The sequence below is a fragment of the Dermochelys coriacea genome, chromosome 2, assembly GCF_009764565.3.
Source record: "Dermochelys coriacea isolate rDerCor1 chromosome 2, rDerCor1.pri.v4, whole genome shotgun sequence".
In the NCBI taxonomy this organism is placed as follows: Eukaryota; Metazoa; Chordata; order Testudines; family Dermochelyidae; genus Dermochelys; species Dermochelys coriacea.
This window is the reverse complement of record NC_050069.1, coordinates 81,266,955-81,285,027: the sequence shown is the minus strand read 5'-3', so window position 1 is coordinate 81,285,027 and position 18,073 is coordinate 81,266,955. Positions and strand designations below refer to the sequence as shown.

General features: G+C 40.7%; 1 protein-coding gene across 1 annotated transcript in view; it reads left to right on the top strand.

Moving 5' to 3' along the window:
• The window catches only part of TAF4B (TATA-box binding protein associated factor 4b), a 137,947-nt gene that overhangs the window by 68,108 nt on the left and 51,766 nt on the right, over positions 1-18,073 (top strand). Inside the window, exons 12-13 of the mRNA XM_038388183.2 lie at positions 4,029-4,154; positions 5,385-5,441. Of these exons, the coding sequence (XP_038244111.1) occupies positions 4,029-4,154; positions 5,385-5,441 (183 nt within the window). The remainder of the gene's footprint in view (positions 1-4,028; positions 4,155-5,384; positions 5,442-18,073) is intronic.

Below are 18,073 nucleotides of genomic sequence, written 5' to 3'. Positions count from 1 at the left end.
TATTAAATTTCATCCTATTACTATTACTCCAGTTTACAAGGTCATCCAGATCCTCCTGTATAATATCCCGATCCTTCTCCGAATTGGCAATACCTCCCAGCTTTGTATCATCTGCAAACTTTATTAGCACACTCCCACTTTTTGTGCCAAGGTCAGTAATAAAAAGATTGGTCCCAAAACCGATCCCTGAGGAACTCCACTGGTAACCTCCCTCCAACCTGACAGTTCGCCTTTCAGTAGGACCCGTTGCAGTCTCCCCTTTAACCAATTCCTTATCCACCTTTTAATGTTCATGTTGATCCCCATCTTCTTCAATTTAACTAATAATTCCCCATGTGGCACGGTATCAAATGCCTTACTGAAATCTAGGTAAATTAGATCCACTGCATTTCCTTTATCTAAAAAATCTGTTACCTTTTCAAAAAAGGAGATTAGGTTGGTTTTGCATGATCTACCTTTTGTAAAACCATGTTGTATTTTGTCCCATTTACCATTGACTTCAATGTCCTTAACTAATTTCTCCTTCAAGATTTTTTCCAGGACCTTGCATACTACAGATGTCAAACTAACTGGCCAGTAGTTACCCGGATCACTTTTTTTTCCTTTCTTAAAAATAGGAACTATATTAGCAATTCTCCAATCATTCGGTACTACTCCTGAGTTTACAGATTCATTAAAAATTCTTGCTAATGGGCTTGCAATTTCAGGTGCCAATTCCTTTAATATTCTTGGATGAAGATTATCTGGGCCCCCCGATTTAGTCCCATTAAGCTGTTTCAGTTTCGCATCTACCTCCATATCCTCATTCCCATTTGTCATGCTACCATTATCCGTAAGATCCTCCTTATTAAAGACTGAGACAAAGTATTTGTTTAGTTATTGGGCCATGCCTAGATTATCTTTAACCTCCACTCCATCCTCAGCGTTAAGCAGCCCCACTTCTTCTTTCTTAGTTTTCTTCTTATTTATATGGCTGTAGAACCTTTTACTATTGGTTTTAATTCCCTTTGCAAGGTCCAGCTCTACTCGACTTTTAGCCTGTCTCACTTTATCCCTACGTGTTCTGACCTCAATTAGGTAGCTTTCCTTGCTGATCCCTCCCATCTTCCTCTCCCTGTATGCTTTCTGCTTCTTCTTAATCATCTCTCTAAGATGCTTGCTCATCCAGCTTGGTCTACAACTCCTTCCTATGAATTTTTTCCCCTTTCTTGGGATACAGGCTTCCGATAGCTTCTGCAGTTTTGATTTAAAGTAATCCCAGGCCTCCTCTACCTTTAGATCCATGAGTTCTTCAGTCCAATCCACTTCCCTAACTAATTTCCTTAATTTTTGAAAGTCAGCCCTTTTGAAATCAAAAACCCTAGTTGCAGATTTATTTTTGTTAATCCTTCCATTTAGTTTGAACTAAATTAGCTCATGATCACTTGAGCCAAGATTGTCCCCTACAACCATTTCTTCTATGAGGTCCTCACTACTCACCAAAATTAAATCTAAAATGGCATCCCCTCTAGTTGGTTCAGCAACTACTTGATGAAGGAATCCATCAGCTATCGCATCTAGGAAAATCTGAGCCCTATTATTATTACTAGCACTGGTCCTCCAGTCTATATCTGGGAAGTTAGTCTCCCATGATCACGCAGTTTCCATTAGTATTTACTTTATTAAAGACATTCAAAAGGGCTCTATCCATATCCAAATTAGATCCCGGAGGTCTATAGCACACCCCAAGCACTATCGTAGGAGAGGCTTTACTAGTTTTCTTCCCCAATGTAATTTTTGCCCAGACGGACTCTGTCTTATCCATTGCATCGCTTCTTATTTCTTTATATTCTACCTCATCATTGATATACAATGCTACTCCACCACCTTTACCTTTGTTTCTGTCTTTCCTAAACAGCACATACCCTTCAATACCTGTAGTCCAGTCATGACTACTATTCCACCATGTTTCTGTTATCCCTATATCTGGTTTCACTTCACTTAGATTGCAAGCTCTTCGGAGGACAGGAACAACAGTTCCTGTGTACCTTGTGTTTCTAGAATGCCTCACACAATGAGAGCCTGGTCTCTGATTGGGGTCCTGAGGCAATACCATAATATAAAGAACTCTTAGAAGTGGGGCTCAAGCTGCATATAAGGGGAAGAAAAAGCTATTGGTTAGGTCTGGGGCAATGGTTGGTTAAGAATTCTGCATTAGTAGAAGGTTGAGTCATGTAGATTTTAAGATATCTTTGTGCCCAGTATTTCTATACTTTTTCCAATTTAAGTTGTTTGGCACTGGATTCTTTCTGTGGAATGTGTAAACTAAAATGTTAAAGATGGAACTTAAACTAGTTACGGCTCACGTGTTTGAGTTTATCCTTGCCCCATAAACTTATTGTGTAAAGTATTTGGGGGTACTCTTTTGAAAGACACCATATACAAAAGAATGTGGTATGGTGGTATAGCTTCATCCTGCCCCAAGTGATTTTGTAGCACAACAATGATGATTAAAATACAAAGCCAATCCCAAAATATTTGCCTAACAAGACTACATCATAAACACACTACAGGGGATAACATTAGGGGTAGGGGCAGCCTGAGGAAGAAAGGGGTGAATGTTCCAGGAGCCATGTGAGAAAAGGACAAAAAGACAAGAACAGATCTGAAGTAGGAGTATTTTTAAAAAAAGAACATGGGAATGGGTTGGGCTGGGCTGGGCTAGTGACAACTTAAAGTGGTGAGGGAGGAGAAAAGGATGACATAGGTCCCAAGGTTTCAGTTTCTCTGAGATGAGAGGAAAAAGGGTACCACCAATAAGAGGAGACACTCAAGTAACTTACGTAGAACAAATGAAAAAGTCCACTTTGGTCTTGTCTACACATTTCCTGGATCGTACATGGCATATTAAATATAAAATTTAAAGAATTAGAACAAAAATATAATGAAAATTAGCCTTCCATGCCTTGCATATTTAAATTAGGTTTTACCTTTTTATATCTAGAAAGGGTAAAAGTATGTTCCATTCAAAGAATTCAAGGAGAGGAGCAATGATGGTGTTTACCATTAATGTACACTAAGGGTCCTCAAAAAGAAAGAGTACTTGTGACTTACATGGTTGCTACTCTGAAACCTGTCACGAAGGGTCCTGTACTTAGATCCCTGTGCGGATAGAAATTTGTATCCACATCCGATCCGCAATCCACAAAAATGATCTGCAGATATCTCCATCTGCATATGCAGATACATACGGATATAAAGCAGATATCTGTGGATTTGCAGGACTCTACCTATACTCACCTTCATGCACAAATGTACCCTACTTACCGTTCACATTAATGAAAACTGTTAATCCGCCAAGGTGAAAATATATTCCTAAAACTATAATGAACAGTGCTAATGTGCACTCATTCTCAATCTAAGCATCTTTCAGCTAGTTCTGGGAAAAAATGTAGTCCCCTCTTCCATCTCCTTTGGAAATACCAGTAAGGCTTAATTCACATTCTGGAATGACTAGCTGAAACAATGCTGCAACATTTAAATTATTATATTTTTCCAGCAGTGTGGAATATAGTTCCTATCTCTGATGGTTTTCTTTAGTAGGTGGTAAAAATGGATCTCGTATATCCTAATTGTGTAACATTTTGACTTTAAAAAAAAAAAAAAAAAGTTTGCTCGGTAAGAAAATGGTTTGTATGTGTGGGGTTTTTTTTCCCCTTAGGTATAGACTGGCAGTTTCAAATCACATATATCTAAAACCTAAGTTTCAGACAGTGAGTAGGGAGTCAAATAGAGGAACTGGATGCTAATGGCAGAGGGCTATTAAGTAGATGAATAGACAGACCTCAAGGAGGATACTATAATTGGAGAGGAGACGTGCAAATGGATTCTCTTGTAAGCAGAAATGTATGGAAAGTACTTACAATGATCAGCTTTGAAAAAGAGAATTTTGTACAACACAGCTTCGTTCCAATAAGTTTATTTGACCTAGGATAGGTTTTTAGCAATGTATAAAAGCTTGACCACCTCTAATAATTATTTCTTTGCAGGAGAGTAATAAGTATATCATATCTAGTGACACCAGAGCACAACTTAGATTTCTTGAGAAACTGGATCACATGGAAAAACAGAGAAAGGATGAAGAGGAACGAGAAATGCTTTTACGAGCAGCCAAGGTGAGAAACATCTTATTGTTGGCCACCCGGAAAAATAACTGTCTTTTGAACACCAGACATCCAGTGATGCCTGTCTCATTATATTCTACATTAAGCTTCTCAATCCCTGATTTTGCTATTATAACATGCAAGTATATGTTAGCATGGCCTGTGCCATGCAGAAAAGATGTTCTTATTCGGTTTTTGCTTCTCTTAGAGATGGATGTTTAGCTCACGTGCAAGCCATGGAGTAAATATCTGTTGGCATCTCCCTGCATATATACTGTCCAGTCCACTAGGTCTCAATTTATTTTTTTGGCGCTAAAAGTGAAGAATCCTAATCTTCCAGAAATAAATGCAAAAACAAAATATGCTTAGCAAACATATATGATTGTTGATACAGAAATAAAAATAAATCTTTATTCCTTAAAGTTGAAAGCTTGTAGTTACTTAAAGGCCATGTTTTGGTGTAGTCAATCCTGCTGGTAAACATAAAATCATATTTATTCTGTATTCTTAATCTGACCACCTGTTTTTGTTTCTGGATCCAACTTGCTTGCCTTTGTCAATATTCTACATGGTGCCTCGTCAAAATGTTTGTTTCTGCTGATGCTCTAGAGGTGTGATGCTTGGCAAGCTGTGTGTGTTGCAATCCAGTCAGTTCAATATGTGACCCACTTCTGGCCTCTGCTCTATTGGTTAAAATTGTTGGCTGAACATAAACAAAACATGTAAATGCTGCGCCACTGAGTGTGACTGTATGGTCTTGGCTCAGTTTGATTAAGAGTGTGGGTTGTTGTGGTGGTGGCTGTTGTTTTTTTTTTGTTTTTGTGTTTTTTAAGAACTGATAAAAGTCTGGGCCCATATTCTAGAATCACTTGGGTGGGTATGGAATCTAGACTTACTAGGATCTCACTGTACTTAAACAAGAACAATTTCTTCTTCTCTACTTCCTGTCCTTTTAAGTGTCTGCTGCTGACATGAACAACATCATGCCTAGACTGGACCTGACTGACAGCGTTAGCATCATTTTCAGTTTAAGCTTCCTCCAGGCTAGAACAGAGGCAGCCAGGCCCAGATGAAGAGGAGGGAGGCTGGGGGGAGGAGGGAGAAGCCAATCTGGATTGAGGCGTTCACCCCTGGAGCTAAGACATTCAATCACAAGAGAAAATTGTCACTTATTAAATATTTAACGGATGCTGCGGTGTTTAGATGCTAGTAATTTGTTAAATTTTTCTCTTCCTTTAATAGAGTCGTTCCAATAAAGAAGATCCAGAACAGCTGCGATTAAAGCAGAAAGCAAAAGAGGTAGGACTTTCAAGTTACCATATTTGCCTTTGTGTTTTGAGGAAAGGTTGGCAGCCCTCCTCTGGCAATTAGGTCAGGGTTTATTTTGCTGTTGCATAGCATTTGCAGGGGCCTTGGGGAAGGACAGGAATTGCTGCAGGCAAGGGCAGTACTTCAAATGAGGTCAATGAATTATGAGCTCTTTTTAACATTTAATTTTCATAGTTTAGGCCTATCTAGAAATGGTTCTTTGTAAACTACAGCCATACACTTAGTAGGAATATAATGTGGGATTAGAGGGGGGAAAAAAAGAAACTTTGAGATTTAGCATCTGGGACTGTACAATAGGGCTACATTTTTCCAGGGTAATTGTTCGTTTTGTAAATCTGATACTGCTTATAATTCTTTGGCTGGGAGGCGGTACTGGGATTTAGTTTTAAATGGAAAACGCCTCTGGCTTTTAATTTTCTGGGCCCAGCAGTTTTCTGTTCTGGAATGGAGCCCTTGTTTCACACAGTTCATGTTTAGCTGCAGGGGTTTTAGTTTATAGCTTAGACTGGTTAAGCTTTTACTCCCAGAGGCCTCTGCATAGCAACTGTAGAAATCAACAAATAAGTTCATTTATGTCTGCAGCCTCCTCTCAGTAGCTGACTTTTTACATTTCCCAATATCCATTTCCTGACTCTTCTAGCCTGAGAGAAAAAAGCTCCACTAATTGGAGCTTATTTTAATTGAGCCTTAATATTGGATCTCACTGGAGTTGCCCCCAGAGCTACTGGGAACAGAATGAAATGAAAGTACCTAAGGTTGGGGGGAGGGGAGGGAGTGTGTGTGTGTGTGTGTGTGTGTATGTGTGTGAAATTTTTCACTTGACCTACAGATTCTTTTCCCTGCTGAATAAATCATCAAGCCTGTTCACATTTCTGATTAAGGATCTGACAGCAGATGATAATAAAGACAATTGAGGTGTGAGACGTGTGATACAGAGCTGAAGAAATTGGTTTCTATAGTTACTTGACTGATTTCATGCAATTTTTAAGTATCTTTGTGCTAAATGAGTGATTTTTCTGAGCAACCTTTTTCTTTAACTGTGCCTTTTGAACTATGAAATTTGTTGTTGCTTAACATTGCTGCACTTGGCTCCTAGGTGCCAGCAGCACTAGCAGGTTATTTATGAATGCTTTAAAGACCCTTATTGTTTGGATTAATGTAGGAGCTGAGGCAAAACAAATGGAAATCCAGTAAAATAGTCCTAAAATCAATGTTCTGGGTTTCCACTAAAGTAGAAAGAGAAATACATAAAATGAGAGAAGGGAGGAAGGGCAGAAGGGAGAATTTGCTTTTATTATGTGGGGGGTTTTTTCATCTTGTGCTAAAAATATTGTCAAGCTTACAATTTGCAAGTGGGAGCGTTGCCTAAATACTCTCTCCAAATTGATTCTCATGTCACTGAGATTGCAGCAAATGTACCTCTTCAAATGTTTGTGTGGTTGCATCCTGATTTCCATTATCTATCTTTTATAGATAACCAATAAAACACTGTGTGCTAGAAGTTTTTAGGGAGACTTTTTAATGCAGCATTGCAACCTAAAGTCCCCTGTATGTAAGAAATTTATATAGTTCTTGGCCTCCTTTCCTCCAAACAATGTTGTACAAGAGACTGTAAATCCTAAACCACAATAGGAAATTGGAATCTAAGAAATTAGATTGCACTATTAGTCCTAAATATTTTATTTAGTCATTTTAGAGAGAGAACTGATCAGTAAACCAGCAAGAAGGCACCTTGATGAAGAAGACACTCCAACTGAATTTAGTGTTGAGCCCTTCCTTAATTTGAGTTCATGTCCTGTAGACCTCTTTTGTATTAAACAACCTTTGTACCATCTGTCTCATATTTCCATCAAATTTGTACACCCCACTGAATGCTCCTTCTTACCTCTCCATCAAAAGAATCCAGAGATAGGTTTGCCATACCTCTTCGAATAATAGAGATTTTTGCATCAGTATGTGATTCTCTTTGCCTGCTGCTCTGTCATTTCTATGTCCTTTTAAAGAATGAATTAAGTAGAGCTTCATAAGATTCCAAATGTAGCTTGCTGATGCAACCTAAAGAGGTAGGATATTTTTCTTTTAACAGTTCCATTCTGGGGCTGAGTTGCATTGAGCCCAAATCCAACTGGTCCATTCTGATACTTCTTTACTGAAAGCTTGAAGAGGGCTGAATGTTTGCATTTTTTTTATGCAAACACAAATGGAATCTAAGAGCAGGGCGAAATCAACAAATATCATATGGTACTGACAGTTTTTTGTGGTAATTCAGGATTAAAATTTGAAAAGGCTCATTATCTCCAAGACAGCCTTTTTGCCTGTCAAACCCTGAGTGAAGCCTGACCCCAAACACATGAGCATCTGTGGGGCTGTGGGCAAGGATACTGCCATTTCCAGGTCAGTCTTTCCAGTAAGGAGAGGTCCAGTAAGTATGGTGGCTACCCAGAACTATTCACAGCTGGGCAATTCCTAAGTCTCTGGATCACAGATAACAATTAAAAAGCTGAAGTTTGTAATAGAATGTGTCCTGCAGGGGAAAACCCTGCAGCATTGGAAGCCTTCAACATCCCTTTTAAGCAGTAAGAAGAGCAATGCCCCTCTGCCATGTACATTGGCCAAACCAGACAGTCTGTATGCAAAAGAATAAAATGGACACAAATCTGACATCAGGAATTATAACACTCAAAAACCAATAGGAGAACACTTCAACCTCTCTGGCCAGTCAGTAACAGATTTAAAGGTGGCAATTTTGCAACAGAAAAGCTTCAAAAACAGACTCCAATGAGAAACTTCTGAGCTTGAATTCATATGCAAACTACATACCATTAACTTGGATTTGAATCTATTTCCCCATGTTAAGTATCCTCACACCTTCTTGTCAACTGTCTAAACGGGCCGTCTTGATTATCACTACAAAAGTTTTTTCTCCTGCTGATAATAGCTCATCTTAATTAGCCTCTTACTCCACCTTTTCATATTCTGTGTGTGTGTGTGTGTGTGTGTATATATATGTATGTGTATAATATATATAATATAATATAATATAATTCTTACTATGTTCCATTCTGTGCGTCTGATGAAGTGAGCTGTAGCCCACGAAAGCTTATGTTCAAATAAATTTGTTATTCTCTAAGGTGTCACAAGTACTCCTGTTCTTTTTGCGGATACAGACTAACACAGCTGCTACTCTGAAACCTTTTAAGCAGTGTTTGCTCCCATTTTTTTCTCCTCTTACCACCCTCAATTCTGTCCTCCCTTTCTAGACAATTGCATTGCAGCCTCCTCTTTGTTTTATATAATACCAACCTGCTGCCTTTTTGTAAAATTATACCTGCCATCTGCCCATTATTCTAGGGATTGCTAATTGTGGAGGGAGGGGGCGTGTCTTGAAGTTTTTTGTCACAGTGGTCTTGTGCTTATTGGCAGATTTGCTCACCTTGGAGCTTCACAGCAGCCCTCAGTTTGGCCATTTTCGTGAACCCACAATCCAGGTCAACTCCTCCTGTGTCTGACTAGGAGTTGGGAGGTTTGGGGGGAACCCAGGCCCGCCCTCTACTCCGGGTTCCAGCCCAGGGACCAGTGGAATGCAGCTGTCTAGAGTACCTCCTGGAACAGCTGTGCGACAGCTACAACTCCCTGGGCTACTTCCCCATGGCCTCATCCCAACATCTTCTTTATCCTCACAATAGGACCTTCCTCCTGGAGTCTGATAATGCTTGGACTCTTCAGTCTTCCAACAATATGCATTCTCACTCTCGGCTCCTAGCGCCTCTTGCTCCCGGCTCCTTACGCGCGCACCACAAACTAAGTGAGCTCCTTTTTAAACCCAGGTGCCCTGATTAGCCTGCCTTAATTGGCTGCAGATGTTCTAATCAGCCTGTCTATCTTAATTTTCTCCAGAAGGTTCCTGATTGTTCTGGAACCTTCCCTGTTACCTTATCAAGGGAAAAGGAACCTACTTAACCTGGGGCTAATATATCTGCCTTCTATTACTCTTCTGTAGCCATCTGGCCCGACCCTGTCACAATACATATAAATTCAGGGTTAGCTCTTATCCAACAGCTGGCTGCAACATCTTTGTAAAACTGTTTTTTATTGTAAGTGCATCCAGATACTTGGACAATGGACATATGCTTTTTATAGATGAGATTATAATTTCCCTGATCTTTTTGGTCTAACCTCACTCCTCAATCTTCTCTACATTAACAGCCACCTATTTGCCCCTGTTCTGTATACCTAGTCCACACTAAATTTGATCCTTTATTTACTTCCCTGCTTCACCCAAATCTGTCAGCAAATTATCACCTACAGAAAGTACACATTCCTTTCTAGACTGCTATTGGGCACGCCTCAAGCTACTCCTTTATCCATTCAAGAATTTTGTGCTTTCTACTATACTTACTAACCTTCTATGTTAGCATTTTGTGTAATAGCATTCCCAAAGCTTGGGTAAATTGTTCATGGCTTTCCCTCTCACCTGTTTAAGGCTTATGGAGGTATAAACCTCCTTTTTGTGAAATCTGTGATGCTTGTTCTTTGAACCTTAACTTTCTAGTTATTTTCTGCCACTCCCCATTCTATTCTAGTTTAATTTTTTAGTTTAACTATTTAGTTTTCACTTTAGGGGAAGGGAAAAAAGTTAATGTGCAAGTAACTTTGTATCTTCCCCAGATGGCGTATGTTATTAAATATCAGCGTGCTGACTTGTCTCTAGTCCACTAACACCTTCTATTCCAGTATGAGTTACATTCCTACTCCTAGTACATCTATTTAATATGGGATGAGCAAGCATGAGCTTCACGTGAATGGAAAATTCCAGTGGATTTGTTGTATGTGGTGCTCATTGTGCATCTGAATCTAAAATCGCATCTTTCAAGCTTCCCTTTCTCTCACCTCTTTTCTGAAATCTTGTGTGCGTGCCATGGGACCTTGGAAACTGTATTTTTTTTAATTCAGGGGTTCTTCTGCTTTTAATAGTATGTCCCACGTTTTAGTGTCTTGGGGGCCATCTCTCCAGCATTTGTGTTTGCATGGACTATCTCCTAACCCTGTTCAGTTCAACCTAAAATCACTGTGGCAGCTACTGCACCTTTTTCAGAGAAATGGTAGTAGGAGAAGATCTAATTTATTTTAGCAGTTACTAATATTTACATGTGTCGTAGTTTCAAAACTAGTCTCACTGTGTTTCTACTTCCCTTCCGGAGCTCTGTTCCTTTTATCCTCTCCCCACCACTTGCTCTACAGATACTCTGGTTATCTGTTCTCCTTCTACAGATTCATTCCTCCCATTTTAAAAAAAAAAGTTTCCCAGTTTCCTGATTATCTTCCCTGCTCCATGGTTTTCCTGTTCCCATGCACATGTTGCCCAGTTTTTTAGTTCTCTGTTCTTCCTTGCATTCCTTTTCCCAGTGGTGACTCTAGTCCTCAAGGTAGCTCATATTTCCTCTTCGCTGCCACCTCTTATATAGTAGTAACCTCTGGAAGAGGCAGATAGGAGCTGGAAAAAAGTTGAAGACATTACAATCATAGAATATCAGGGTTGGAAGGGACCTCGGGAGGTCATCTAGTCCAACCCCCTGCTCAAAGCAGGACCAATCCCCAACTAAATCATCCCAGCCAGGGCTTTGTCAAGCCTGACCTTAAAAACCTCAAAGAAGGAGATTCTACCACCTCCCTAGGTAATGCATTCCAGCGCTTCACCACCCTCCTAGTGAAAGTCTTTCCTAATATCCAACCAAAACCTCCCCCACTGCAACTTGAGACCATTACTCCTTGTTCTGTCATCTGCTACCACTGAGAACAGTCTAGATCTATCCTCTTTGGAACCCCCTTTCAGGTAGCCGAAAGCAGCTATCAAATCCCCCCTCATTCTTCTCTTCCGCAGACTAAACAATCCCAGTTCCTGCAGCCACTCCTCATAAGTCATGTGTTCCAGTCCCCTAATCATTTTTCTTGCCCTCCGCTGGACATTTTCCAGTTTTTCCACATCCTTCTTGTAATTTGGGGCCCTAAACTGGACACAGTACTCCAGATGAGGCCTCAGCAATGACAAATAGAGGGGAACAATCTTGTCCCTCGATCTGCTGGCAATGCCCCTACTTATGCATCCCAAAATGCCATTGGGCTTCTTGGCAACAAGGGCACACTGTTGACCCGTATCCAGCTTCTCATCCACTGTAACCCCTACGTCCTTTTCTGCAGAACTGCCGCCGAGCCATTCAGTCCCTAGTCTGTAGCGGTGCATGGGATTCTTCCGTCCTAAGTGCAGGACTCTGCATTTGTCCATGTTGAATCTCATCAGATTTCTTTTGGTCCAGTCCTCTAATTTGTCGAGGGCCCGCTGTATCCTCCATCGTATCTACCTCTCCTTCCAGTTCAGTGTCATCTGCAAACGTGCTGAGGGTGCAATCCACACCATCCTCCAGATCATTAAGGAAGATATTGAACAAAACCGGCCCCAGTATTGACCCTTGGGGCACTCCACTTGATACCGACTGCCAACTAGACATGGAGCCATTGATCACCAACTGTTCAGCCAAACGATCTAGCCAGCTTTCTATCCACCTTATAGTCCATTCATCCAGCCCATACTTCTTTAACTTGCTGGCAAGAATACTGTGGGAGACAGTGTCAAAAGCTTTGCTAAAGTCAAGGCACAACATATCCACTGCTTTCCCCTCATCCACAAAGCCAGTTATCTCGTCATAGAAGGCAATTAGGTTAGTCAGACATGACTTACCCTTGGTGAATCTATGCTGACTGTTTCTGATCACTTTCCTCTCCTCCAAGTGCTTCAAAATTGATTCCTTCAGGACCTGCTCCATGATTTTTTCCAGGGACTGAGGTGTGGCTGACTCGCCTGTAGTTCCCAGGATCCTCCTCCTTCTCTTTTTTAAAGATGGGCACTACATTAGCCTTCTTTCAGTCATCCGGGACCTTCCCTGATCGCCATGAGTTTTCAAAGATAATGGCCAATGGCTCTGCAATCACATCTGCCAACTCCTTTAGCACTCTCGGATACAGCGCATCCGACCCCATTGACTTGTCCTCGTCCAGCTTTTCTAAATAGTCCCAAACCACTTCTTTCTCCACAGAGGGCTGGTCACCTCCTCCCCATGCTGTGCTGCCCTGTGCAGTAGTCTGGGAGCTGACCTTGTTCGTGAAGACAGAGGCAAAAAAAAGCATTGAGTACATTAACTTTTTCCATATCCTCTGTCACTAGGTTGCCTCCCTCATTCAGTAAGGGGCCCACACTTTCCTTGACTTTCTTCCTCTTGCTAACATACCTGAAGAAACTCTTCTTGTTACTCTTAACATCCCTTGCTAGCTGCAACTCCAGGTGTGATTTGGCCTTCCTGATTTCACACCTGCATGGCCGAGCAATATTTTTATACTCTTCCCTGGTCATTTGGCCAACCTTCCACTTCTTAAACACAAAAAAGAAGCTTGCAAGATCAGCAAGAATTTCACTGTTAAGCCAAGCTGGTCGCCTGCCATATTTACTATTCTTTCTACACATCGGGATGGTTTGTCCCTGTAACCTCAATAAGGATTCTTTAAAATACAGCCATCTCTCCTGGACTCCTTTTCCCCCTTATGTTGTTCTCCCAGGGGATCCTGCCTTTCAGTTCCCTGAGGTTGTCAGTCTGCTTTTCTGAATTCCAGGGTCCGTATTCTGCTGCTCTTCTTTCTTCCCTGTGTCGTCAACCAGCTGTCTGATCTTCCAGTAGCAGCTGGACTATGGCATTAGTCATTTGGACCATTGCTTTAGTCATTTGGTTATGTGATCTAGACTTCAGCATTTCTTCCATCCCACCAAGAAGTTGGATATCTGTGTGTTGAAGCGAATTTGACTGTTAAACAAAAATTAAAGTGCTCACACTTTCATGCAGCTGAAACAAATGAAAGCTCTTATAAGAGGGCAGTACAGGGCACGTACGACAGAGGATATTGGAGAGCTATTCTTTCAGGTAATAAAGATGAGGTACAGTAAAATACTGAGGTGCTGGCACAGTGATAACCACATGGGGGGGGGTGTACATCCTAGTGTTCTGAAGCAGCTTAGGAATGAAGCTGCTGAGCCACTATGTGGAATACCTTATGAAAATCCGCTATCTTGAAGGACTGAAAGGTAGCAAATGTTGTACCTACCTTTTTTAAAATCCTGAAGGGGAATTGTTTAGGGTCTCTTTGGGTTATCAAGAAGTCACCCTTAGTTTCCTTAAGAGGCTCTCTCAGCCATGTCTACACTGCAATTAAATACCCACGATTGGTCCATGTCAGCTGACGCAGGCTCGGGGCTGTTTAATTGCAGTGTAGATGTTTGGGATCAGTTTGGAGCCTGGGTTCTGGGACCCCATAAGGGGGGAGAATCCTAGGGCTTGGGCTTGGGCCTGAACCCAAATGTCTACACCACAATTAAACAGCCCTTTAACCTGAGCCCCATGAGCCCAAGTCATCCGCAAGTGTGTTGTTGCATTGTAGCTATACCCTAAGTAATTACAGGCTGAGAGGTAAAGTGTACTGCTGTAGATTAGAAACTTGTGAAGAGTGAGAAATTAGTAAGAATAAGTAGATTTCAACATAGCAAAAGGTTTAAAAATGGAAATACCCAAAATTCTATATTAGGACCAACGTTTAATGTGTTTAATTGGTCAAAGGAAGTAAAAAGTGAGATGGCAAAACTTGCAGAGCACAGTTTAGCTATCTCAAGGTGTGATAAGACTTGAGGGACGTAGCAAGGGTAAGTAACTGGGCAGCATGATGGCAGATGAAAATCGTACAAAGTGTAATGCACATTGGAAGGAACTACTGATACTCATTGCTGGCTTATAAGTTAACTAGTCTTTCAGGAACAGGATCTCTCTGTTGTTGCAGGCTTGCAGGCAGCTAAATGCAAGCTACTGCTGACTACTCAACAGCAGTCAAAAGTAAACAATATTCAATGTAAAAAGAATGAGAAGTATTGAATATATTGTGGCGTTCTATAATACGCCATCATATGGAATGCTATTTTCAGGCTGGCCACCCTGTCTCTCAATATGTATAGCACAAATAGGAGTTCAGGGATGGATGCTACAAATAGCTAGTGAGAAACTTGTGTGAGAAGACAATGACAAATTGTATAGCGATGACATGATAGAAGTTTACAGTATGAATAGTATAGCAAAAGTAAATTATGTGCTCCGATTTACACTCAGAAGCAATGGCACATCCATAACATTGAAATACAACAACATTAAAATTGATAAAGAAATACTCTTATGCACAACACCTAATTAACCTGTGGAACTCAATACAAAAAGATATTTGAGGCCAAGAGTTTAGTAGGATTCAGAAAAGGATTAGACAAGTTCTTTTCTGTAAGGGATCTAAATCTTTAGACATTGGGGCCTAAGCCAACCATTGATTTGGCAAGAAAATCCCTCTGCACAGGTTTTTGTGTAACGTGTTTCTCACACTTTTTTTTTGTTTTGAAACATCTGGTTATAACCACTGTCAGGATAGTGGATTAGACATTTGGCCTGGTAGGGCAAATCTTAGGTAGTATTTACTTTAGATTTCTTTGCCACCGAAGCCATGCCTGTGAAATATTTGTTTTAAACCCACAATATAATCTAATGCAACTTTATTTAATAGTTTTTTAAAGAGCTACACACCAAACCACTTCAGACCCTATACTGCCTGCTCGCTTGTATTTAACTTTAAAATACATTTTAAAAGCCAGTAGAAATAAATTGTATGGCTAATTAAAGCTTTCAGTTAGAAAGGGTGTAAGGGGGTGGAGGGAGAAATTGCATCATAGGCAAATACATTAGTCTCAAAATCTTAAAATTCCACCTCTCCTGCTGGAAAGAATGTGGTATTCACCCTGCAGGTCAGAAAACTGCGTGTAAAACAAACGAAATGTAAAGACTCCAAAGCTAATTGCTGAGAGCTGGTGTAAGGTCTTGAGGAAGCAAAGTAAAATAAAAATTTAAAATAGGAACATGCTTGGCATGCAGCAAAAGGAAATGGAGAAGGTAGGTAGATATCTTAGAGCAGAAGGCAATAAAGAGGAGCATTCAAGAGAAGGGGTAAAAAACTTCTGAAAACTTGATGCTTGAAAGGTAAAAGGAGATAAACACCTTACATCCCTCAGCCTTTATGTGAAGCAAGTTAGAATATATAGATAAAAAGAAATGAGAATGAGAGAAAGAGAGATGCAAGTAATTTCAGTATCTAGAATAAACAGTATAGGTTAAAAAAAGACAGTTAAAATTTACAATTTCAAGATGTACAGCCCAATGTACAGCGATGGAAAAGACTTAAAAGGAGAAATAAATCCTTTATAAATGAGTAGAAAAACTTAATGATCTTTTAAGTAAACTTTTGTGATTACCTGTTTTGTTATAGGTTTCAGAGTAGCAGCCGTGTTAGTCTGTATTCGCAAAAAGAAAAGGAGTACTTGTGGCACCTTAGAGACTAACAAGTTTATTAGAGCATAAGCTTTCGTGAGCTACAGCTCACTTCATCGGATGCAACTGTTTTGTTATTTCTCTTTATTCTGCAAACTGAAACAGTCCTCTCTACCTTGTTTTCTCTTTCATATGCCTTTGTCCACCATCTCCTTTTTCCTCAAGCCTTCTACATATTTTTGTTCATCCACATTACTGCTTTTATTACTCTGAACGTATTTTTATTGCTGAATAACATGCATAACCCCTGGGCATACATTAACTTGTCTTTCAGCCCTTCCCAGTTGCCTTTGCTGCCAGTTCCTCTGATGCTTTAAATCGTTTGACATAGCTTCTTTTCCCCATGTTCTTCTAAACTTGGTGTGCTGAAGTTATCCCTCTTTTGCTAAGTACTAAACCCATCTATGTAAGGGCCACTCTTGGTTGATCCCACACCGGTACATTTCCAGTCATTTTTCTTAAATCACTCCAAACCAAGCTCAGAATGGTTCCTTGTATAGCTTCCTTTCCATACTCTTCTGTCTGTTTACATCCAAACAGTTGCATACTCCTTACTGCCTAGTCTCAAAGATTTAATTTCTTTATATTGCTCCTTCTATTCAGTCCACATCATAGGCCTGGTCTACACTATGGCGGGGGGATCGATCTTAGATGCGCAGCTTCAGCTACGAGAATAGCATAGCTGAAGTAGATGGATCTTAGATCGACTTAGAATCGGTTACTTTGCATCCTTGTGGCATGGGATCGATGGCTGTCGGATCCCCTGTCGACTCCGCTTCTGCCTCTCACCCTGGTGGAGTTCCAGAGTCGACAGCAGAGCGATCGGGGATAGATTTATCACGTCTACACTAGATGCAATAAATCAATCCCCAATAGATGGATCACTACCTGCCGATCTGGTGGGTAGTATAGACATGGCCAGGGTGTTCCTGAGCACTTGATTTTTCCATTCCTATTTCTTCTTCCATAGTTGTGTATAAGGGTATTTTTCATGGTATGTGGGTGTCACATTTTCTGTATTTACTTTGTCATGTGCTGCACTCATGCAGAATTGAGCATTTGGATTGACCTTTCTACTAGGCTACCTGCCATCTACCAAAGAGCTGCGTCTTGTCTTCTCATAACTGAAGCCTATTTGCTACCCTGTTGTCTACCCCAGTGGTTATCAACCAGAGATCTGGGGCCCCTGGGGGGCCACGAGCAGGTTTCAGAGAGTCGTCAAGCAGAGCCAGCATTAGACTCGCTGGGGCCCAGAGCGGAAAGCCAAAGCCCCACCACATGTTTTGCGAGGGCATCTGTGTCATGGGGCACCAGGCAATTGCATTTATATGTAGAAAACCAGTTGCTGTGGCACAGGTGGGCTGTGGAGTTTTATAGCCTGTTGGTTGGGGGGGCCCTCAGACAGAAAAAGGTTGAGAACCCCTGGTCTACCCTATGCTCTTCCGACCTGCTCCTCTTATATACTTTGCCCCTTCTGCAAAACAGTCCTAAATGTTGGATAGCATAGGAAAAACTGGGCTCCTGAGAACAGTAAAATTGCTCTCTGGATCCTCAAAAAACATGGCCTTCCTCTTCCCCTGTCACTTTCCCAAGATAACTTCACACCTGTTTTCTGTGTGTGTATATGACCAAAATGCAAGTTCTCTTCCTACCAAAATAATTGTAAACACAATAAATATTGAGTTAAATAGCTCCTTTTCTTATACAGTTGAAGCAACATGACCTAGTTCAATAATATAAATCACATACTAGAGACATGACACACCAATCTGTAAGTTAGTTAAAAGTACAGTCCACTAACAGTACACGGAGTTTTTCCCTTCCAGTTTCCCAGACAGATTTTCATGAACACTACAACAAACTGTTTTTCCTTAGCACATAACTATCCACATTCACCCAGTGTGAAATAGGGCTGTGATTAGTCCCATTATGAAGTACTTCAAAGGCGACTGTTCACCTCAGACGATCTTATCTGAATTATTAAACAATTAAACTCATGCTCATAAGACCCTGGATAGGTTGCTTGGAAGGCAGTGTGACTTGAGGCAGTTACTGAGGTTTCTGTTTAGTGTGTGCAGGCTGGAAGCTTCATGAAGAACCATTTCCTTTTGTCAGGTATAAGGAAATGACTTCATACTACTCTGGTTC